A 24,546-nucleotide genomic window follows, 5' to 3' on the forward strand; every position below is an offset into this window, starting at 1 on the left:
ATCACTATCCACCCCAATCCCTTTGTCCTCACAAGATTTCACTTTGTCCAATGCTAAGTGGCTGATGCTGTTAGATAAAAGATATCTGTGTACAGTCCATGAGGCTCCACTTAATACAGGCTTACTGCCTTAAGTAGAGCCGGGTCTAATGCTCCCTTTGCCTGTGTCCAGAAACCAGGCTATCAAAGGAAATTCCAGCCTTGACCTGTGTGGCTGAGAAGTGGCAGAGGATTTGGTGTGATTCTGGGGGAGGGAGCTGTCTCCTCTCGCCTGAACTCCTGTCCACCATCACAGCTTGTCAGGTGGACGTTGGTTCTGGAGAAGGGTTGGGGTTTTATGAGCACTGGTAAAGCTACTGATCGGTCGATGTGGAGATAGAAGGGAAGAGCTGAGAACAGAGAGAGGGTGAGGAGGGCAGTTTCTTCCCAAATATTAATCTGAAGTTTAAAGAAAATAAGGTAACAGCACCCCCAGTGTGGATGGAATAATCACACATCTCCCTGCCTGGAATTCAGAGCAGATTTAGGTCTGCATGACATTTGTCATCGGGGAGTTTATGCGGGTGCTGACTCAGCAAGAACCACCTCCTCCCCCAAACTCCCTACATTGTCTTTTTGCTCCTTCACACGAGAAAGTGATGACTTTGCAGGAGTTGCTGACATGTGGAGGATCAGGGCGGTACCTGCAGAGCCCGCTGCTTTGTGCCCCAGTCTATGGCCCCCACTGCCTGGGGCTTTGGGATCACAAGGCTTTCCCAGAGGCTTCAGCATAAACCTGTGAGTCACCAGGCCTGGCTCCCAGTCCTGGGAGGATGCACAGCGTTATCCTGCAGTCGTGGTGTAGATATGCGTAGGATAACTAGAGGGATGTCCCAGGTCTTAAATACTTCACGTTGTGGTACCCAAACATCCTTACACCTCTCTGAACACTTCAAGCTTCCTCACTCAGACTGCCTTGACTCTGGCCACAGTACAGCAAGGCACGCTGCTCAGGTCATCTTGGTTATGACATTCTGGACTCCGGAGCAGAGACGCTCTTACCGCATCTCAGGCTGCAGGCTCTGGGGGCATCAGTTAACCAGAAGGAGAGGTGAGACAGGCAACTGTCAGGAGTGGATGAAGGAGTAGATGAGGTAGAAATGGGACAGCTGGTTATAGATTGGCCTCTCTTGTTCATCTGTGAGTGCCCTGAAGTCAGTATCTTTGTGCCTGCAGCAGTATTGGCTGATGGTGGGTGTTCACACTGAGGGAGATGGGATCAGGGCAGGGGCAGGAGTTTTGGACCTGGGGAGATGCGCTTTGAATGCTAGCTGCCCACAGTCCCATCAGGACTGCTTCTGCTTTGAAAAATAACATCCACAACCACGAGTGGGCTTGTTGGGACAACTCATAAGTTACTGCCTGGGAGAGGACCCAACAAAGCCCACCCCTGGAGTAAATGAAGGGGTCCTTTCCTCCCGTGGCTTGTGTCTGCAGAACTGAGACATTTTCAACCACAGACACAGGAAAACAAGCAGGGACAATGGTTTTGGAGGTGGAGGAGAGGAGGCAGGCTACAGGGGGCTATGAGAGGAAGCTGATGGGTAGAAGATGTACTGCATCTGAGGGCATCCAGTGCATCTGGACAGAGCCACAGGCAGCCATGGGAGTTGGTCCTGGAGGCCAGAGGAGAGCTGGGCTGGCAGAATGGGAATGCGTCCTCAGCATCAAGTGAAGGTTGGGCCAGATGAGGAAGCAGGGACAGCAAGGCACTCAGACCCAGAGCCTTGGGGTGGAGAATGCCAGGATCCCAGATGGAAGGTAGAGAAGGACCAGGGTCAGGGGTCAGTACTTCCTGAGATGGGGATCTGTGCACGATGGTGGCAGAGGAGAAGGGGGAGGGGGCAATAGATTCAGAGCAAAGCAAATTGGTGGGTGAAGGAAGCACAGGGAAACAGGTTTAGTGGGAGCTGAGGGTGTGGAGACTGCATAGGTTGGAGGGATTCATTTTGCAAATGAGGAGGGACATATGTCTCATTTGAATGCAAGTAAGGAGGAGACCACAGAAACGTATGCATATTTTTGGAAGAAAGCTTGCACAAAATTCACAGGTTATATCCATAAGCAGGGCCTCCATCTCAACTTTTTAGGGGTGTGAGGGTTTTCCTTTCTGGGAGCTAGAGCAAACCCTGTTTTGAGATCCTGGAGAGGAGTTGATTGGAGTCCAGTAGATCTTAGCCCTGGAGACTAAATTCACACACATACCTTCACAGTTCGCTGCACTGAGCCCTCCCGCCCCTCCGAGCATCACTACAAGGTGGAGAGCTGGATGTTGGCCATCAGCTAAGCTCACTCATCATCTCCCACAAACACTAGGTTGGGGCCCACGATTCCACCAGTGCCCCAGCCAAATGCCAGGTTACCATATATCATTGACTTTTGTGGGGAGTCAAAATCTCCAGTGTTAGGTCCACAGATTTCAAGGGCCTCCTGTGTCAGAAGCAGGAAGCTGCAAACCGTCTAGGAAGTTGAAAGTGGGCACAAGGGGGTGATGTCATTGGCATCCATGTCTTAAAGAAACTGGCTTTAGAGGAGTGTTTTGTGTCACCGAGCTTTCCATCGCACTTAAGAGTTTTCACATTTACTCTCGAAGTTCCACTTCAGTGATACCAACAGCAATCCTGTGGTGTTCTTTTATGATCTTCATTTAACAGGCGAAGAAGCCCAGGCTCAACTAGGTTTCCCCAGGGATGGGGCTAGTAGATTTCTGCAGACTCAGGGCCACTGACCCCAAAGCCAAGTTCTACCAGTCTCTCCCCACCATATGTTCTTGCCGTCATTTGGCAGCAATCTTGAGAAGTGCCTTCCTCACCCTAGTGTCCACGTTGCCTCTGCTCTGAGGGAAATCTGAGCAAGCTGGGAATGAGCTCTATTCTGCTGGGGAGAGCGCCTGGGCAGGTAGAGACAGGTATCGAGGAAGCTTGGCGTGCAACTTTCCCAGGGACACAAGGCAGGAGTCAGGAGGGGACAGGGAGAGGGTGAGAGAGCAGGTGAGGATCAGGATGAAGAATTGGTGTCCAAGCACTTGTTTGCAGGGTTGAAAAGAAGGGAGAAAGACAGCAGGACCTGGGAAGGACAGAGGTTGAGGGAGAGGACCCCATGGTAAGGAAACCCAGGAAGGTGGGGCCCAAGGGGCGGAGGGGCGGGGCACATCAGATGTGGTGGGCAGTAGTAGAATACCCACATCCTTGGTCCCTGCTCGTGGACACCAGCCTGAGTGTTTCCTGAAGCAAACTCCTCTTTCTTCAGCTTGACTATAGAAGCATGGCCCAGGCAGGCATCCAGATGTGAAACCGGCTCTTCCCACTGGTGGTGTATCCAGCGGGATGCAGGGGGCCAGCTGCACTGGGTGCAGTCAGGAAAGGGCTGCACCATCTGTAGGAAAGTTACAAGCAGTAATGAAACGCCCTGACAGCATTTAGCGGTTCCAAACAAAGGCAGTGACGGGGTCCTCCCCCACCATGCTGGTATAGCACCGCTTCCTTCTCGGGCAGGACCACTGCTCCAAGCCTGCGGGAAGCACCTTCAAGGGAGGAGGGCACCGGCCAGCATGGTCTCAGCCCACCCACCTCTGCTGACTCTACCTCACCCCCTCCCTGAGGTCCCTGCTACAGCAGCCAACCGGAGAAAATGGGTTTGTGTGCAAATCCCTACCCAGGCGAGCACCCCAGCAACAGCTTCGAGGCTTCCAGCACTTTCTATGGTTGTTCACAGCTCTTGGCTATTGCTCAGAGATGTCCTTGCAGGAGATAGAATGGCCTCGGTATTGACACCTTGTCCAGGAGCCTCCTTGGAACTGGTCTTGTCTGTCCCATCCTGGCCATGTGGCTTGCCAGCCTGTCAGAGTGGGAAATGCACTAACTCTATGACAACCCCTTCTATCTGGACCTTGACCAGCAGAAAATTCTCCCATAGTCTCTAATGGAAGTCTTTCTCCTTGGTCCTGGTTCTGACCTTCTAGGGTCATAGGAGCTGGTCTAATCCATATTCCACCCTGAAACCTTCCATATGCTCAAAAGCAGTTCTCTCATAGTCCCTGGGCTCCTCTGTTCCAGGCCAAAGCATCACACAGAGGCCCCACCCTGCTGGCCCCTGAGAGTGTTCCAAAGGCGCAAGCAGAGCCCTCCATGTGTTCCCCTGTGTCCGCCAGTTTCCTTGTTAAGGCAAGCCACCCTCCCAGGTGTGAGTTATCAGCATCCTCGTGGTGGGCAGGGAAACCGAGGTAGCAGGCCTGTGGAGCACACAGTCTGGCTGTGGAGTTGGCACCCTAGGCAGGCTGCTGGCAACCCTCCCCTTGCCCTGGGACCTGAGATTCCCCGGCGCCTGGTGTCTCGGTGCTGCCGTCCTGTGCTGCTCAGTCTAGGAGGCAGAGCAGTGATGGGGGCGTTGCTGTCTTGCAGAAATCTCCTTCAGGGTATGGATGTGTGGGGGCAGCCTGGAGATCGTCCCTTGCAGCCGAGTGGGCCATGTCTTCCGGAAGAAGCACCCGTATATTTTCCCAGATGGCAACGCCAACACGTATATAAAGTGAGTATGTGTTGTGGGGGTTCAGGTTCCCTGGGGGTGGCAGTGGCCATGGGCTTTTCTGGTGATGGGCTGTGGCTGTCCCAGGTTCTCTGGTAGGTTCGGCTGCCTGGGTGTCGTGAATGGACAGGGGCTGCGTGCTATGCTTGCTGGGCCACAGCCTGGGCGAGAGAGGTCAGGCCTGCCCATCCAGGTCCAGGCTGGAGGCCTTGGGGCCTTTCTCCACCCTTGACTTCTCCCAGGCTTGGCAAGGCCCTGCCTGTGGCCTCGGGGGCTTCGAATCACTGGGCAGCACCCTCCTGCAGGGCTCAGGGCTCTGGGCATTCTTTGGGGCAGGGGGAGGGCAGCCATTTTTGCCCCTGAGTTCTAGAAGATCCCCTGCAGGGATCTGCAGGGATCACCTTCAGGCTGGGTCACCAGGGGAAAGGCCCTTGGGGAAGATTCGGGAATGGGGAGGCACAAGTAGATACAGCCCAGGTGACCGCTCCAGGGCCTCGCGGGTGCACAGAAACGGCCAGGCTGGTATAGTCCCTGAGGCCCTGGGCTCCTTTCCTGGGGCTCGCCACTTCCTGCCTGGGAAGGTCGAAGATCGTAGGGTCTCAGTGACCCAGCGATGCCCACTTGCCTATTCTTGCTTCCTTGCTCCCTCCATATACCCGTCTCCTTTTCATGATTTCTTCTCCTTCAACCTTTTCCCTCTTCTTTAAAAATAACTCTGTACCTCCTTTTCTCCTGCTGCTCATCTTTTCCTCCAGCTTCTTCTCCCCTTCTCTCTAGTCCTCTTGTCACTTGACAACTTCACTCCCCATTTATTCCTCCTTTGCCCTTTTTCCCTCGTTTGGTCCGTTTGGGGGAGGCAGAGCAGAGCGCCTCTTTGAGTGTTTTTCTTCCCCTGCAGTGTTTTCTCCTGGGTTCTCTCATCCTCGGTTACTCGCACGTGTGGACAGGTGTGGGTGTGGACAGGTGTAGCGGAGCTATAGGCTTGACCAGTGAGAAAACTGACCTCATGCTGGGAAGGTTAGGGTCATGAGAACCCCTTTAGCAGGGATTGGAACAAAGGCAGGGCTGCCTGGGGTCTTGACAGGGAAAGGTGAGCTGGAATGCCTGGTGCAGGAAAGTCAAGGGGTTATGATGTGGAGTGGGGGGCAGAGCCTCAAGCTCTAGAAAGTTCTTTGCATTTGAGACTGGCCCCTGTTTGCCACCAATGGAGTTGAGGGGAAACTTGGGGTAGTGTGGTCTCGGCAGCGTCCAGTGTGCTGATGGTTAGGCCAGTGGAGGGAGCCAGCAAGGAGCTGTCTTCAGCGCACCAAGAGCTGGACTGCGTGTTGAAAACTCCTTCAGGTCCACGGGCTTGAAGGGCAGGCCATGCCCTCTCAGTGACACCCCCGAGTCCACGCACTCAGGCCTTGGGAGATGCTGCTCAGGCTTCTGATTGTTTTCCCGTGTCTTCTGTTCCTGGTACCCTGGTGTCCCCGACAGCTGAGTGACAACATCCTCCATGTCTGTCTCTTTTTCTGGGACCTTTGGGGTCAGACTCACTGCAAATAGCTATTTAAAAAAAAAAAAAAACTTCAGAGTCCTGGCAAACATTTGACCAGGATGGCTTGGTTACTTCATTCTTTACACCTGCGCCAAGCTAATCACATGGCCGGTGCAAATCTCGTGTGTAACTGGCTTCCCCCTTGGAGTGCTGCGCCCTTTGCTGATGGGGAGAGTTCTAGAATAGGAGCCCACGGATGACCAGAGATGAGATGGTCAACACTCTTCCCTCTTGTACCGGCACCAAAGGGGCATGCCAGATTCTCCTGGCTTTTTTTCTGTTTTTCTGAGAGCCATGGGAAGTTCAATTTCTGGTATAATTTCTCTGGTCTGTGCCTTTTGGGAAGAGGGTATGTCATGACTACTAAAATCCTGTGTCTTGGGGGAGAGGCCCCTTTGGAGACTGGTGGGCTCAGTACCCTGGGGAGAATAAAGTTACTGGACCGTGGTGGCTCCCATGGGGGAGACACTGCCCACTCATCACATGTGTGTATTTTACCTAGATATGTCCCCGGTCCTCTCAGACAGCCCGTCCCTGACACCCCTTGTCTCCCCAGGAACACCAAGCGGACAGCTGAAGTGTGGATGGATGAATACAAGCAGTACTATTATGCTTCCCGGCCATTCGCCCTGGAGAGGCCCTTTGGCAAGTAAGTGTCTCCCCTGGTTGGTTTGTGCAGACAGCCCAGAGCCCCAGCTCACCGGCCCGAGGCGAGAGGGTCTCACTGGCCGCCAGACCCCTCCAGGGCCAAGGCTGGGCCTGTTCTCCCTTCCTGTGCCTTCTTGCTCCTGCCTCGTCCTGGGCACAGGGCCCTGGGCCACGCCTGTGGGAGACCCTGGCAGCCTGGACCATCCACTCAGTGGGTAGAGCCATGCCCCGTGCAGTGGACTGGTATTTCCAGCTTTTCACAGAAAGGTGGGATGCTGGGTTAAGCAGCTCTGCTCCCTCTAGATTAGAGTTTCCTCCTTCTCCCTCTCAGCTACCGAAGCCTAAATCCTCCTCTTTTTAGGAGGAACAGTACTGTGTAGACCACGTCTAGAGCAGGGCTCCAGCTTCTTGTGGGTGGAAGAGGACAGGGAGAGGGGTTAAGGGCCAGATGCCATTTCATGAGTTGCCTCACTAGTCCTCTGCAAACTGAGAAATGGGTATAATTACCCCTGTTTTACAGATAAGGAGCCTGAGGCTTCTACAGCTTCAGGTACTCGCCATGGGTCCCACCATTATAGGAGGAGAAGCTCAAAACACACCTGTCTGATCCCCCCAAACTTTGTGATGTTGCATTCCCCAACTCAGGGCTGGTTTGAGTAGAGAAAAATGGCAATTTGATTGATGTTATATTCATCTTTTTTGCGAGGGGGTGACTGGTGGCTTTTGTCATCTGATGTCCCTCAGTCGTACTAAGGCTGTGGAGCAGATGGCATGTTTGCAGCCTACACGCCATCGATCGAGCCCATCACTCCCAGGTGGATTAAATCACGAGCCTGCCAAAATGTTTGCATTTCTGAAACTGAAAGCCCACGCTGGTCTCCGCTTCTCCTCAGAGCCTCCCACAGTGTTTCTTCTGAGTCCTCAGCTAACTTCCGGTTCATTGGCCATGTCCGTCCACCCCTCCTTTCTTCACTGCCTTCCCTCTCCAGCTTGGGTTCTACTTTCTTGCGTAAGCAGAGTGCTTAAAAGACGTTGTCCTTGAATCTCTTGCCATGTTGGGCATCTACCCACCCTCCCAGGCCTCCCTTTTGACCTTGGGTGAACCTGCCTTTGTGCCTTTTCCTCCCTGTGGGCAGGCTGCTGAACAGCTCTGAGAGTATCAGCCGGTGCTGCTAAGCCTCTGTGGCCATCCGGCTCAGGGAGGCCCTCAGCGGGGCTCTTAATCCTGCCCCCTTGCCCGCGGCATTCTCCCTCAACCTCCATTTGTACCTTTTCCATTTTCCCCAGCGGCGGAGTCCACCCTGCTTTCACTCACAGCACGTGACACCTCTGTTTTATGGATGAAGTAGACAGCACCAGCTTCCTGAGCCCGACCACCCTGTACCTGCACTATCCTCCTGTCTCTTTTATCTGGAAGGATAAGGGGTGCCTCCCGCTGTGGCAGGCCAGCCCTCTACCTGTTCCCCAGATGCACTCTTCTCTCCTGCATTCATTCATAAATCAGCACTGATCAAGTTCCCACTGCCTGGATTCATCTCCTCCTGCCTCTCAGCTTCTCAAACTTTAATGTGCACACGGATCTCCCGGCGATCTTGTTACAGTGTGGATGTTGGTTCAGTAGGCATGCATTTCTGCGAGCCCCAGGTGGTGCTGTGCTGCTGGCCTGAGGACCTCAACTCAAGGAGCAGAATTCCAGGGTGATGGTTTCCAGACTCTCTGCAGTCTCAGTCACCTGGGGAGCTTCAAAAACTGCTGCTGCCTCTATTCCAGCCCCAGAGAGTAGACTGAGTCTGGGCTGTGTCCTGGGCTGTAGAATTTGTAAAAGATGCGCCCCCCCCCCCCAACTAGGTGACTCTAACCTGCAGACAGTGTGGGAGCCCCTGTTCCAGGGGACTTCGCCCGCCCTGTGCCTTAACACTCCCTGATCACCCAACTCTCTTCTCTATTGCATGGTTCCCATTAGTATTTAAATTTATTCTGTATCTTACATATGTTTTAAAAAATAAAAAAGAGAAGGAAAGAAACTATAAGAACTCTCCCTCAATCCAACATTGCTCATCACCTACCTTGTCTTCTGCTCCTTCAGAGCCAAGCTTCATGAAAGAGCTGCCACGTCGCTGTCTGTGGCTCCCCGTTTCCCTGCTTCTGACTGTGAGCTGAGGCCATGGCCTCCGTCCCCTACGATCACTCCCACCTGGCCCACCCATGGCCCCCTGGGACCCTTACCTTCCTCGATTACTCCATTGATATGAGTCTTCTCCCACCCAAACCCCTTCAGGCACCCCTCTGATCTTGGTTTCTAGAACAGAAGTCTTGGCTCTCATCCTGAGATTCAAGCTGCACCCTCTCTGCCCACTCTGCAGGCTCAGGTTCCTCTGCCCACCCTTGTATGTTGGTCTTCCCTGAGAACCTGTCATAATCCCTTGTCTTACTCCAGGTTTTCCCTGCCATCAGCCACCTCTGTGCTGCCGATAAGCATGTTTCCATCCCTCTCCTGCACCTCTCCTCTGAGCTCCAGCCCTTAGAGAAGGAAATGGCAACCCAACCAGTATTCTTGCCTAAAAAAATCCCATGGACAGACAAGCCTGGTGGGCTATAGTCCATGAGGTCTCAGAGTTGGACGCAGCTGAGCAATTAAACACATCCTGCACCTCTCCTGAGCTCCAGTCCTTATGTCCGAATAGCAACTGGACATCTCTGCCTGGATGCCCCCCAGGATCCTCTGACTCAACAAGTTCTAACTGAACTCTTCCTGTTTGCTCCTAAACTCGCTCCTTTCCCCATATTCCCCACCTTAGCTCTTCCATGCATCCTGTTGTCAAACCAGAAATCTCGAGTGTCAACTTTGACTTCTCCCTCCCCATCCTCCCACACCTAAACAATCACCAAGTCCCAGAGACCCTGCCTCACTCGTACACTGATCGTCTGGATTCTTGCAAATACTGACCGTTTAGCCTTTTTCAAAAGATGTCATTCCTGTCCTCATGTTACTTAGCATCTGGTGAGGAGATGCAGTTAATGCTGTATAAGAAGTTCCAGTATCATGAGGGCGCCCAGTCCAGTCTTTGGGGTGGAAGGAGGCGAGGCTTGAGAAAGCAGGGCTGGTTCTGTGTGGTTGCCCAGGAAGAACAGGGTGTATGTGGAAATCAGGTGTACTGGTGGAAGAGTAGAGAGAATGAAACCTGTCCCTTCTCTCCCATCCCACCCTACTCCCCTGCCAGAAAGCATGGTCAGCACCAGGTTTCGACAGTGATCTCCTAACTGCTCTCCCAGCTTTGGGCACCAATCTCATTTACCTTCAGTTGCTATTGTTGGTCAGTCGCTCAGTCGTGTCCAACTCTTTGAGACCCCACAGACTCGAATTCCCCGTCCTTCACTATCCCCCAGAGTTCACTCAAACTCATGTCTGTTGAGTTGGTGATACCATCCAACCATCTCATCCTGTCGTCCCCTTCTCTTCCTGCCCTCGATCTTTCCCAGCACCAGGGTCTTCAGTGAGTCATTTCTTCGCATCAGGTGGCCAAAGTACTGGAGCGTCAGCATCAGTCCTTCCAATGAATATTCAGGGCTGATTTCCTTTAGGATTGGCTGGTTTGATCTCCTTGCAGTCCAAGGGGCTCTCGAGAGTCTTTTTCAGCACTGCAGTTTGAAAACGTCAATTCTTTGGCACCATCGGTAGATGCTCTTAAAGGAATAATACTGTCACACTGTACTCTGTTTCAAACCCATCCGTGGCAGCCCATTGCCCTGAAAATAAAGGCCAAGCTCCTCCTTGGTATTTCACAGGACCTTTATGACTGCACGTTCACCTCTCCATCACTCACCTCCCTTCTCCAACTTCCCCCACACACATTCTAACCTGCACCACTGCTACCCCCAACAGACCCCTCCCCTCTTCACATGCACTAATCTCTCTTTGCTGTTCCCCTGGCACTACCAGGGGCCCCCACTTTACCCTCTTTCTGGTTTGTCTAGACAATGTCCACTTTCCTTCCAGCTTCCACATCACCACCCAACCACCACCAACCCAACAAGCAAGGGGCCACCTCTGAGGTGCTCCCACAGCCCCTGTATACCCACCCCACATCCACCCTGGGCTGTGAGCACCTGGTTCATTACCTGTCTTTCTTGCTTGAAAGCTCACCATCAGGTCCCTCTTGGGCACAATGCCTGGCACATACTAGGTACTCAGTAAATGACGACAGAGGATGAGATGGCTGGATGGCATCACTGACTCGATGGACGTGAGTTTGAGTGAACTCCGGGAGTTGGTGATGGACAGGGAGGCCTGGCGTGCTGCGATTCATGGGATCGCAAAGAGTTGGACATGATTGAGCGACTGAACTGAACTGAAATATGTGATTCAGAAGCCCAGAACCAGCTAAAGAAGAGAATTCTTTGAGGCTGGCTTGGCCGGGATGGCGGTAGCGGGTGGGGGAATAAGGGTGGTATATTAAAAGCAGAATTCAAAGGGGGATTTGTGAGTAAGCAGACCCAGAGTCCTGGCAGTGAGTTATTAACAATGCACCCAATATTCTTGTAGCTTTGTTTTTAATGAAAAGCAAAAACACCCCCAAATTCTATTTCCAAGTAAAAGCACAAATCTTTGGTGTCATCACCACTCCACTGTGAGGTAATTGCCAAGTGTTTCCATAGGTCTCTCTGGAGCTCTCAAAATCTCTCTTAGTTAATTTCTCCAGCACCCTCCAGAGATTCGTGGGTGCAGAGAGTGGGCACGGGCTGCACGGGGCACCTCCCAGCCTGGAGGGTGGGTGCCCCTGGGCCCATGTGGCTGGTACCTGTCTCCAACCAGCTGTGTTTTGTCTCTGTGTCTCCCTGCCTCTGCCACCCCCAGCATCGAGAGCAGACTGAACCTGAGGAAGAACCTGCAATGCCAGAGCTTCAAGTGGTACCTGGAGAATGTCTACCCAGAACTCAGGTATCCGCCCTGTGCTTTGAGCCTTTGCTGCCTGCAGAGAGAGACCCTCTGCTAACTTGGTTTGGAGAAGGGACTGCCCATGGCCTTCTGTATGAGGGGTTTTAACTAGATGGAGTTCTGAAAAGACCAGTTGGCTCCACTTATCCCGGAAACCAGAGAGAGAATTTTATTCATTGGTGGCATGAGGGATTGAGGTTGGCTTCTAGCAGTATTTCTCAGCTGCTGGGGTTTGAGCTCTGGAGTGTGACCTCAGGGCGTGGACTCACTGATTCCAGGCTCCAGACTCCTGAGTCATTCCTTGCTGCCTCTTTCCTAGTGGCGCCTCTCCCATCCTCAGGCCCTGAGTAGTACAAGTCATTGTAACACAACCAGGGCGACGTGCCCCTGCCATTTTCCAGACACTGTTCGACCTGTCCGACAGCTGGTGTTACTGTTAACCCTAAGAACCGTGGATTCTCATCCCTCCCGTGGCCTTCCTCTAGGGTGCCCAAGGACTCTTCCATCCATAAGGGCAGTATCCGACAGAGGCAGAAGTGCCTGGAGGCTCAGAAGCAGAAAGACCAAGAGATCTCCAACCTCAAGTTAAGCCCCTGTGTCAAGACCGAAGGCAAGGATGCCAAGTCCCAGGTAAAGTAACCTGGGACTACTTGAATGGCTGGGGATTCTTGAACATATGAACGTGCTTGGCCTCTGCTTCCTGCTTTTGCATGAACCAGATGTCTAGTTATACCTGGAGCTCTGCAGCAGAACAGGAGAAGCACAATTCTCCTCACTCTGGGACTGGGTTCACTCTGCTAGGTTTCCAAATGCGTGGGCTTTCTCTTAAGACGCCTCCCCGGGCAACTTTGCACCTCTAGGGATTAACCATTAAATTAGCAGGAGTTGAACAAAGATGTCCAAGCTGCTGCTGGTAAATGTGGGCTGGATCAGGCAGGGTGGGCAGCACGGCCACCTCAAAAGTATAAGATGCAAACTGAAAAGCCACTGCCTCCAGGATGAAATACCTGCTCTATCAATCTCCCTGCTGATCTAACCCTGTCTTCCAGGCAGTCACATCAGTGGCGGTACGGCCTTTCCCATTGTCCACCATTCCGGTCTCTGGGCAGGTCCCTTGATCGTTCTTCTGCCCTCCACAGGCCTATGGATCCACCTCTGCTCTCTCCTGCTTCCCCCAGGTCTAGAGACCTCGGCCGCCCCTTCTCAGAAAGGTTTCCTTGTGCCTTAGCTGATTCATCAACACTCTGTGAGTGTTCTGCCCTCTGAGGATCGAGCTCTTTTAAAAGTCACTGGCACATTTACAGCCTGTCTCAACCTCTGTAACACTTGACCTGCTGGATGCACTGGAGCTTGTCCATCTCCTGACTTCCCTCCTGGCTCTGGGGACACTACGTGATCCCGATTATCTTGCATTTCTGTTCTTTCCACTGCTTGTTTTTACTGCTGGCTCCTCTCCCCAGCTCTCAGACCCTTATGGTGAATATTCACCAAGGTTTTCAATTCACTGTTCTTTTCTCTGTGAGTGGTTTCTTGGAAATTTTATTCATGCTTTCAGCTTTAGTAACCTCCTCTGTCTTACTGATTCACAAATTCAGTGCCTTCACCCAACCATGAACTCACTCATTCATTCATTCATTCACTCGACAAACATGTACGTTCTCTGCTGACTGTGGAGATGCACAGACGAGAGGCCATGTTGCGGGCATCGGTGGCCCCTCGAGGGATCTAATGTTCCTTGAACAAGTCAGCAGCCACTGTGATCTAATCTCTGCCCTGGAGAAAGTTTGGTCCATGATGCTGTAGAAGTGCAGAGCGAGGATGTCCAACCTCTGCATGAGGGTTGGGAAGTCTTCCCAGAGGACCTGAGCAGGAGTGGTGTCCTCAGAGATGAGTAGAAACATGCGGGTCAGGAAGGGGAAAAAGGGCAGGCGGGGAAGTCCAGCATGTACCACGCCCTGGGCCTGGGAGGCAGAGTGCCTTTCAAGACGTGGTCAGAGGGGTGGAATGTGAGGGAGCTACGAAGGTGAGGCTGGAGAGGAGGAGGCACATCACAGCCTCTTTTCCCAGCTGAAGAGGTTGAGTTTTATCCTCAGGAGTAGGAGCTGTGCAAGCCCAGGAGATGGATGGAGTCTGGCGGGTTTACACTTAGCTGACCCTCCCAGACCCTCCTTCTCAAACACTGGGCGATCGAGTCAGTCCACGGCCATGACAAACCCCTCTGAAATTCAAGCCAACAGATGGCTCCAAGCACCTATCAGGCTCCCCAGCCATTGCACCATCCCACTAATTCTCTCTGAGTGGTCACCTTTCCCAGGCTTTGAGTTTCCAGTCCTGACCATCATCTCCTATGGCTCCTGTTTCTGCTGCATCCCCCATTCCTGCAAGGCCCAGCCCTCCTCCCCTCAGAACAGCTGTTCTCGGCCCAGGCATTCACTTCTTCAGGCCAGATCAGCAGCCCTCCGGCACTATTGACAGTTGGGGCCGGGTCACTCTGTGATGGAGACCATCCTCTGTGCTGTAGGCTGTCTAGCGGCTCCCCTGGTCCCTGTGCACTGGATGTCAGTAGCATCCCCCAAACACACACCAGTCATGCCAATCAAAGCTGTCTCTAGGCTTTACCAAAGGCCCCTGGGGGACAAGACCACTCTGCTTGGGAACCGCTGTGTTAGATTATGGCCACTGCCTCAAGTAACATGTAGTCACCAGACCATGGTTCCCCATCCCCATGCAGCCACCAGACCATGGTTCCCCATCCCCATGCAGCCTTCAATGGCTCCCCAGTGTGTGCCACAAAAACCCACGGCCTTGGCCTGGCACTTGAGGCATCACACCCCCAGCCTCCAGATTGCCGAGATTTTTCCAAAAATCATCCTGCTCCAGCAGGACATGGGAGGGGGCTGCCTGAGTCAGACAGGAAAGGGGGAAGGAGACAGAGGTGTCGACTGTGCTTGAAGTGTGGCAGCGCGGCTGAGAATGACACCACTTGTCAATGACGTTTTATGAAATGTGTGAGGAGGTAACACACGTCGCGCTCTTCTGATTCTGTGTGTGGGCCCTGCTCGTGGGGGATTGCAAACAGCCAGAATGTCATTGCCCCCCTCTCCCTGGAACAGAAGTTTGCCTTGTCTGTTTGTAGCAGAGTAGGGGTTCTTCTGTCTTTGGTTGCGTAAGAACTGGCAGCGGGTAGCCACAGGCTCTCTGGGTCTCAGGAAGGAGCCCCCCTACTCCTGTAACCTGGCCAAGGGAGATGCTGCCAGGCCTTCATGTAACTGGGAAGGAAAGGCCCTCTTCTGGCTGACGTTCTGGTGGAGTGAGGAAGGGGAGAGGAAAGAGCTGTCACTGTTATAAACTACAGCTTATCACCGAAACAGTCTTCAAGTGAGCAAAGAGTTCTTTCCTAGAAGATCTTGCCAAGCTGTCACTCCTCTCTGCTTCAGAGAGAACAGTTGGGTGTGTGCGGCAGCCGTTCGAATTCGGGATATGGAAAGAACACACGAGTTAGGAAGATGTTCCGTTTTCATCAACAGATGACACCTACTGAGTGTGCGTGGTGCCCCGGGCACCAGGCTGCGTGCTGGGATACAGGGTGGGACTAAGCCGGGTTAGACACAGCTCTCTCCTAGCGGGGCCCACAGCCAACAGCAGGCCTGGGGTGCCTGTCCAAGTATTCTGATGATGTTGAACCCATGAAGAGTAATCCACATAGTTATTTCAGCCAGACTGGTCCCCCAGGTGTGTGCCTGGGAGGGCATGCATGTGTTTCTGGGTGTGTGCGTGTTTGAGCCTGTGTGTGCATGGAGTGTACACCCTTGTGGGATTGCCTTAGGTTACCTTTCTCTTCCTTTCAGTGTCTGCTCCTCCTTCCTGCGTAGACTCCCTGAGCTGTCCTCCTGTTTCCCAATCCCTCCTGCTGATGCACTCACCCTCCTTTCCTCCTCTCCCTTCCCACATCTCTGGCTTTTCCTACCCCTTGGCCATTCAGAGATGTCGCATTGCCCCTCAGACCCCAGACTCTCTCACCTTCTCTCCTGCCCCCACCTCTCTGTCTCTGAGAGGCCATGTCAAGGAAGTAATATAAAAACCCAGTTAAGTAGATATTATCCTCATTTTACAGATAATGAGACTAAGGTCTGGAGAGATGATCCTAGGTCAGATGCTAGGAAGTGAGGAAGGCAGAATTTGAAAACCTGGCCGCCACACTACATCTGCTGTTGCTGCTGCCACAGCTCGAGTCATAACTGGTTCCAGGGCCCTTTTATTCCACTGAATCTCAGGAGAAGATGTCCGTCTCTGAGGCCCCTCCTCCAGGTTGTAAATATTAAAACTAGAGATCAGCTCCTCCTTGACAGGAGATAGCCGGCATGAGGTTCTTCCTCTTGGCTACTTTCCAGTGGCAGCCCCTGTGAGAAGGAAACCAAGGTCACACCCCATGTCAGGGAACTGGGAAGGGGCAGACCCGACATCGACGGGAACTGAGCAAGAATGTGAATGGAGGCCCACTCTCCGCAGACTCCGCACCAGCCCAGGGGACACACACGGCTCTGCCTTCCAGCCTGGGCTGCCCCCTTTCTTCCCACCTCACCTCTGTCCCCACTGTGAACTCCCAGCCTGCATCTCACCATGTGGTCACTCCCCTCCAAACAGTCCACTTAGGGCCTGGGTGTGGGTACTAGGGACTCAGTCAATCCTCTGGAATGGACCCAGGGAGAGAGATCCATGCAGGTCCTGAATTGGGCTCAGGTCATTTGGGTGGTGGGTTCTGGGGTCCTTGACTGGTGAGCAGAGCATGGGGGTCTGGGGCCTTGAACTCTGCTTCCAGTTGGCCACTCACTCCCCAGGTGGCATGTCCCTGGGCACGTGGGTGTCCATGATGTTGAGAGAAGTCCATATGACCATGGCTGTTTTCTGGCTCCAATGCTGGCTTACCACCCTGCTCTATCCCCAGGTCCACCCATCCCTCACCCTGCCTTACCTTCCTTTCTCCGCTTGTTTGTCAACCTTGGGAACAAAATAGTTAACCCGAGTGTGTTTTCAAGATGATGGCAGCCTGGTACCTTGGGTAGAGAGTGAGAGAAGTACACCATCAGTTTGTGAATATGTGAAGCCCCAGGAGTCTCCTGGGTAATAAGTTTCCTGTCAATTTTATTGGATTCCCTAGAAAAATATTTGTGAAGGATAGAAAAAGACAGATGTACCAATATAGCCATATCCCAATTTAAAGAAATGGGAAAAATATACAACTTTTCAATGTGTCCTCCTACCTGGAAGCCCAACAGTTCAGGCTACCGGCTTGTGAAGGATTCAGGCAGGCAGCTGGGTGGTCTGGAGATGAAGATCAAAGCCCTTCCCCCCAAACCCACACTCACACTGGCGCCTCTCCATGAGTCTACACGTGGGACAGGCTGCCAGCAGTCACTTCCCCACCTGACACCACCCTTCCTCCCCAGCTTTCTCAGCACACCCTTGGGCATGGCCCCAGCACGACTGCCTCTCAAATGTCTCTCCTGGGAGGTAAAGCAAAGATAGTTTTCCAAAGGGAGACCTCCAGGGCCATCTCTCCTGTTGGCATCCTGCACCAGCACAACCAACAGGCAGTAACTGAGCTTATGGCCCGTGGCCAGCACCGTCTGGACATGTCTGCACATCACTCTCCATGTAAGGGGCTGCTGTTACCGTCATTTCACAGATGAGGAGACCAAGGCGCAGAGTTAAGTAGCTCATCCAGGTTTGGGGGTTCATAAACAGGCGAGCCAGAATTCCTGCCCCGGCAGTCACTCCAGGGCCCAACACAGTACATACTGGGTGTATTCTCACAGTGTGGGAGGAAAGGACAGGACGGACTGGAAACGAAGACTCCGGAGTGAGTCTAGTGAAGATGCCAACTTCACTAAAGGAGGGGAGCGTGTCCCAGAGCCTCCCCTGGTTAGAGGGCCCCAAACTGGGTGTGGCTGAGCTCTGTCCTTGCGGGTGATGAAGACTCCCAGCACAGCCGATCAGTGCATTCGGGGGATCCTGCAGCTATACAGGTGCATCAAGAGGTCAGCTAAACTGAATGTTCACTTGAATCCACCCGTTCATGCCCAACATCTTGTCTGAAGTGGGCTTCCAGGGCATGTTTGATGGACCAGTGTGATGCCCGGTGTGGCCTAAGAGGTTCAAGGCCAGCCCACGGCCCTGGCTGTGCTAGGTTCGGATCCCATCTCACCGAGGGGGTCCCACGTTCACAGTCAACCCTGGGCTCTGCTCCTGGTGTTGCCCAGAGCAACCATTGACCTCGGTCCCCCTCCCATCAAATTGGACCTACCTCCCAGAGTGGCTGTGAGGGTCACGTAGACCATGAAAGTGGAAGATCTAGGACAGGAGCAGCCCTTGGCATTACTTAATTGTGGCTGCCTAAGCACAGAACAGCCAGCAGGGCTGGCTCCCATCCTCTATTTCTTCTCCATTGTTTATTCTTCCCCACACGGGGGAGTTTTTGAAATGGAAACTGACCACCAGCAGAAAATGAGCTGCACTTCTGCCTAAAGGAAAACACAGCCCCCTAACTTCTGTCAACCCGGGAACGTTTCTATGTCCTCACCCAACCACTGCTCCTTCCCACGTGTCAGAAAAATATTGTTCACGGAGATTCGGCTCCAGGGGCCAGGCCCGTGGGTCGGTGTTCCACGTGCATCTTCTTACTTCACCTGCACAGCAATCACATGAACCATGTCAGTACTCCCATTTCACAGATGGTGTAAGCAAGGCTTAGATACATTGACCAAGGCTACCCAGGTCATATGAGAATCTTGCCAAAGCCATCTGCCTCCAGAGACCAAGCTCTTAGACTAGGCTAGGGTTTCTCAACCACAGCACTATTGGCATTGGTATTAGATGATTCTTCATTGTAGGGACTGTCTGTGCATCGTAGAATGTTTAACAGCATCTCTGGCCCCACCTTACTAGTCAGTAATATCCCCAACCTAGTCATAGTAGTCAAAAAATGCCTTCAGACACTGCCCAATGTTTCCTGGGTAGGTGGCTGGGGGCAAAAGCACCTGAGATGAGAAATACTACCCGAGGCTTATTGCTTCTTACCTTTTAGAGGTGGCTCTGGACCATTCTAGGGTCAAACCCTGTGCTGAGCCCCTGACTTAGCTTCCTGCCTACTTCCTTCAGAACTTTGCTCCTTCAGGTATCTCCTCATGAGAACTTGTTTCCTCTCTGCTTCTCCATCCAAGGCAGGATGGTGAGCCCCAGGCTGGGCGCCATGGGGTCTGCTCCCCACTGACAGGCACTACCATCTCCACTCACACTGGCAGCTCCAGAGATGTCCTCTGAGCACGGAAGGCCTGCAGGTGGTCCAGCCTGGACCATACCCTTCCCATCATCGGTCCCCATCTTTCAGGGCAGGAGCAGAGCAGGTCAAGGGCCAGGAGGAGATGCCCTTCTGGGGCATCGCCTCCAGGATGGCCTCGGGTCTTCCCGTGGATACGGCTGTCTGTGTGCACTGGGGTGGGGGCTGGGACTTCTCTCGTCCCCCAGATGAAGCTGTCAGTGCTTGCCGATCAAGGCCAGGCCGGCCTGAGCCACCGGTGCTGCCTTCTTGAATTCATTTCTGACTCTGAGATTCATTTAATAAGCCCATTCATCACCGGCCATTCTGGGAAGCCAGACAGGCCGCAGAATGGGAACTGGAAACCCTCTCCTCACTTCCTGCCCTGCCTGCTCCTGTGTCGTGCTTCCCGTTAAGCTCTCTCCTCTGCGCTCCTCTGGGGAAATGCAAGACTGGATTATTCTGATGCCAGTAAAGCACCAGCTAATGGAGAGTCCACGTGGTGTGAGGGCTTCAACCCCTGTCTGACCTCCCTGGGGGGTGGTCGGCTCGGCCCCCAGCCCCACAGTGTACCATGTGCGTTCCTTCCTGAAAGACATTTGTGGATGGGAGCTGTCTCGGGGCACAAGGACCACCTCTCCCCACCCTCCCGCCTGCCATCCCCAGCATTTCTGGGTTTTGAAGCCCCTAAGATACTTAAAAACAAATGCCAATATGGGCTTCCAGAAATTGTGGTATATGTTAAGTTTTGTGTTTAATCAGTTAACTTTTTTAACATAAAAAAACACAAAGCCAGTGTATTTTAGTAATCATAAGATAATGACAGGGTTTATTTTTAAAATGCTAATTCATGGTTCACTGCAAGCTGTGTGGTCGGGTAACAGGACAGAGCAATGAGCCTCATCTTTCTGCATCTCTAACTGTGTGTTTAGCCTCATTTCCCGACAATGCGGAAGTCTAACACTGAGACCAGTTGTACCATGGGCCTAGGCAAATGGCCCCCGGGCAGCCCTGCCCACAAATACTGGCCCTTCTCTCCCCTCTCCACTGGCCAGGGGATTGTCTGGGTTCACACCCAGGACCTGTGCCCACTTTCTTCATTACTCTCCCCAAATGTTTCGGACCCTAGAACCCACTGCTGAGCCTGATTCAGGACCCGAGTGGGTCTCTCTCCCTGGGTCCATTGCAGAGGATGGACTGTGTCCTTAGTACCCACATCCAGGCCCGAGGGGACCCCTTAGAGGGGAGTGACCATGTGGGGAGGTGCAGGCTGTGAGTTCATGATGGGGACAGAGGCAAGGTGGGAAGTAAAAGTGGGCAGCCCAGGCTGGGAGCCAGAGCTGCGTAGGTTCCCTGGTCTGTTGTGGGGTCTGTGGAGAGGAGGCCTCCATTCTTACTCTTGCTCAATTCCCATCAATGTCAGGTCTCCCCCCTCCCCAGCTCCCAACATGGGGTGTGACCTTGGTTTCCCTTCTCATAGCAGCTGCTGTTGGAAGCTGGCCCAGAGGAAGAACCTGCTGCCAGCTGTCTCCTGTCAAGGAGGAACTGATCTGTAGTTTTAATATTTACAACCTGGAGGAGAGACTCTCAGAGACAGACATCTTCTCCAGAGATTAAGTTGAATAAAAGAGCCCTGGAACCAGACATGATTCCAGCAGCAGCGGCAACAACAGCAGAGAGGTTGGGGAGAGTGGGTGCAGGGGCCGCTTCCTGTAACTGACTTAGGGTGACCTCTCTGACTTTACCTTCCTCCTCTATAAAAGGGGGATGATAACAGTACCTCCCTAACTGGAGTCGCATGATTAAGTTAACACGTGTAAGCTCCCAGAACAGCGCCTGGTACACAATAAGTGCTCAAGAAATGCGAGCTGGTGTTAGCTATATTGTCATGGTTCTGGTGTCACCTCCGTGCATGTGGGTGTCTTCCCCTTTCAGCTGACCCTGGAGGAAGGCAAATGGTACGTATAAGATGGTGATGTTCACAAGGCCAGAGGAGTATTATGCATTTCCTAATGTTTTTATTATAAAACAGTTTTGAATAGATATAGGACTCGTTGGAGGAGTGTGAAGAACCCCTGTGGATACACCCCAGGCTTCAGGAATTTTCAGTTCACAGCCAGTCTTCGTTCGTCTCTATGTCCATCCTACTCCTCAGGAGGAGTTTATGGGCTAGGTCTTTTCCTGGCACTGGTGGCCTGCGATGGCAACAGAGTGCCAGCTGGACAGTGGGGGTGTCATGGAAGAGGAGTGGTACAGCGCTTCCTGGGGTCCTCTCTGCAGTTCCCCTTGGGGCATCCAGTTCACAAATCTTCTCTATCCCGTGATGAAGGCGAAGGACAGATGCTATCCCTGTTTTACAACCTGGGGAAAAAACCTCTTGAAGGTTCGAGTTTGACAACTATTATGCCAGCATTCCTGCCCCTGATTTAAGAGCTAGGGCTGCTTCAGCTGTTGGTTGCTGTCTGGTCTGTGGCACTTGGAACTTGTTTCTCATAATGAGCCTCACTGAATGCCCCTTTTCATCTGCCACCAGATCTCTGCTCGTCCTTCCAGTTCCTCAGCTCCTCCGGCTGCGGGAGCCTCAGGGCCGAGTGCTGGGTTCCCGTGGAGCACTGGTGTGCATGCGCCTTCTTGGAACAGTTTTATTTCTTGTGACTTCCTTCCTTCCATCCTGCTCTTCTTCCACCCCTCCGTCAGAACACCTCCTCGTTCCCTTTGTCCCTCTGTCTTCCTGTTGTCAGAGCTCTCACGTTCTCAGGGCACCGATTTGGACGTCTTTTCAAAGAAGAGATGTTTTAAAGACAACTGCAGGGGGTGGGGGAATCCCTGGTCACGTGCCAGGTGGCTGCTTTAAATGTCAAGTGTGGGGAAGAGACACGCATTGGAACGAGAAACTGGAGGCTGTGACACTCAGCTGGGGTGTTGTTCAGCTTCCTGCCCAAGCCCAGAATTGTTCCTTGCCTCCCAGAGGTGACCTGCCTGCCCCAGGCTGGTCCCCTTCATTGGAGTAGGGGCGAGGACTTCACTGGAGGTGTGACCTGAGAGTCTCTGACTCTTTAGTGGCATTTTCCCAGGTGACCTGTTGACAGTGGGGTCCTCCTAGGACCCCCACCCCAGTGCTTTGTACCAAGCTGTGCTAGTTGTCACATGTTGGCACAGTAGTGTCCCACCAGGGTGGCTTTCAAGCACCCTGAGGTGACCCTGCCTGGCCTCTTCTCTCCAGATCTGGGCCTTCACCTACACCCAGCAGATCCTGCAGGAGGAGCTGTGCCTGTCAGTTATCACCTTGTTCCCTGGCGCCCCGGTGGTTCTTGTCCTTTGCAAGAATGGAGATAAGAGACAGGTAAGTGCTCAGTGCGTCCGCCCTGGGAGGTGGCCGCCTGTGTAGGTCTGAGTCTGTGTGTGGGAAAGAGGCTAGAGAGGAGGGAGAGTTGATAAAGAAGACATCCTTCTGGCTAGGAGAGAGGAGGGGAACTCTGGTCCCATCTGTGGTGCCCAGGCAGCCATCAGCTGCCACGGGAAAGCCTGTTGACCGCGTTGGACCTCTGCTTGCACGTGTGTTCTGTACTGCCCAGTCCTGCTCAAACGCCTGCCAGGATCCCAGAGCATGCTGGGACAGAGTCTGCAGGCCACTAGGATAAGCAAGACTCGAACCTCTGCCTTCGGGGGCCTTGCTTGGGCTCTGGCAGAACGTCCCACAGAGTTCATAGCACTCTGGATGCATGACGTGCCTGGTTCCTGTGGGGGCAAAGTTGTTGGCTTCACCCAGTTCCCACCAACTGGGTCTTGTTTGGTGGGAAGGCCCATTTTTATGACTCACCAGCTGTGTGACCCTTGGCAGGTTCGTGGACATCTCTGAGCCTCAGTTTCCTCCTCTGTGCAATGAGGCTGGTGATGTACATCATACAGGGCTGCTGTTTAAAGCAGTTCACCGAGTCATCCATCCATGACACCTGGTCAGCGGTAGTTCCCCCGTACCTCTCCATCCCCTCCCTCTTTGTCGTGTGTGGTGAGGTGTGGGATGCAGCCGCAAGAGACCCGCCCTCTGCTTGGGCCCTCGTGTGCTGAAGCTCTTTGGAGGAGCAGAGATTCAGGCGCAGGGAGCTGCCCTTCCATCCCTGCTGCTTCACCACCCGCCCCCCTCCCCCCAGCCACTCTCGCCCACTCCTTCATGATAGCGTGGATATCGAGTGTGGGTCATTTCTTTCATTGCTTCTGTGACTAACTTGCTTCACATTTTCTGGCCTAGTGCTTGGAAAGTTATTGCCTTCTAATGAGTTTTCCTAGCAAACATATTGATTTTGCTTTTACTTTTTCTAATCCAATTTTTTAAAAAGCCAGCAACAATACCTGGTAAGGCAATTAGTTGCAGCTTTCTTCCTCCTTAATATCATGAAGTCAAGTCTCTGGATGACCCTAGCCCTGTGGTGTCAACATTTTTGATAACACTGGAACTCCTGATACTGTTGCTAGGACCCAGGGCCTTAGTCGGAGAATCCCGCTTAATCCTGTCCCCTCTCCGACTCTCCAGCAATGGACCAAGACTGGCTCCCGCATCGAGCACATGGCGTCCCACCTCTGCCTGGACACAGACATGTTTGGCGATGGGACCGAGACTAGCAGGGAAGTCGTCATCAATCCTTGTGAGTCCTCACTCATGAGCCAGCACTGGGACCTGGTGAGCTCTTGAGGAAGCACTCGGCACGAGCAGGGGCCATGGGGCGGTGCTTCCCTGGGTGAGACGCAGACTGGAGACCAGGCTGCACGTGGCCGTATGCTTAGCAGAAGCCCTGAATGGGGAGATGGACGCAGAGCTCCCCCCCACCCCCCAGGATGGGAGCGGTTGTCTCAGGGAGGATGCAGGCAAAGATGCAAGCCGAGAGGAACTCGAAGACAGATCCCCGTGTTCTCAATGCCATTAAGTTCCAGTCCTGGCCGGGTGTGCCCTGGAGTGGTGTCTGGAGACAAGAGATCTGATGGAAAGTGTTGATGTTTGTCCCCTGTCTTAAAGAGGCCAGAGAAGAACAGCTTTCCTTGTCACTAGGCCAGGACTCCAGTGAAAGATGAAGAGTGGAGGTTGTTTTCAAAACAAATAAAGAACCTTAGAAGTTTTGTCTGTCTCTTACTTTGTTTCCACTTACGTTAGCTCAGAGCTAGGTTAAGTTCTCCTTTGAATTGGGGCATGGGGCTGATGGGGACTCATGGATGAAGAGGAGGACAGGGAGATGGAACCCTGCACCACCGACAGGCTGTGCAACCTTGAAAAGAGATAGAACTTCTCTGACCCTTCATTTCTTATAATGTCAAGTAGGGGAGTTGCAGTGTTTCCTCCCAGGGGAGGCATAGTCTCTCTCATCCAGGGATGCTGCATCTATTTAGGAACTCCAGGCTCTGCCTGGGGAGGCCCTGCTGCAGTGGATCCAGGGTAGGATCCAGGCTCCTCCCTGGCTGGAATCACTGCCCTAGGCATCTCTGTGAACCCTTATGACTTTATAGTCTGTGGCCATTGGTTCAGGAGTTTCTTCCGCTAACAAATCCCCAGTCT

General features: G+C 53.1%; 1 protein-coding gene across 2 annotated transcripts in view; it reads left to right on the plus strand.

Annotated features, from left to right (window-relative positions):
• The window catches only part of GALNT14 (polypeptide N-acetylgalactosaminyltransferase 14), a 216,842-nt gene extending 192,738 nt beyond the window's left edge, over nucleotides 1–24,104 (plus strand). For both annotated transcript variants that reach the window (XM_055540587.1, XM_055540588.1), the window contains exons 10-15: nucleotides 4,439–4,565; nucleotides 6,659–6,751; nucleotides 11,606–11,689; nucleotides 12,172–12,316; nucleotides 22,225–22,344; nucleotides 23,533–24,104. In XM_055540587.1, the coding sequence (XP_055396562.1) occupies nucleotides 4,439–4,565; nucleotides 6,659–6,751; nucleotides 11,606–11,689; nucleotides 12,172–12,316; nucleotides 22,225–22,344; nucleotides 23,533–23,691 (728 nt within the window). In that variant the 3' untranslated portion in view covers nucleotides 23,692–24,104. The remainder of the gene's footprint in view (nucleotides 1–4,438; nucleotides 4,566–6,658; nucleotides 6,752–11,605; nucleotides 11,690–12,171; nucleotides 12,317–22,224; nucleotides 22,345–23,532) is intronic.
• Nucleotides 24,105–24,546: the final 442 nt, after the last annotated feature.

The sequence above is a fragment of the Bubalus kerabau genome, chromosome 11, assembly GCF_029407905.1.
Source record: "Bubalus kerabau isolate K-KA32 ecotype Philippines breed swamp buffalo chromosome 11, PCC_UOA_SB_1v2, whole genome shotgun sequence".
NCBI lineage: Eukaryota > Metazoa > Chordata > Mammalia > Artiodactyla > Bovidae > Bubalus > Bubalus kerabau.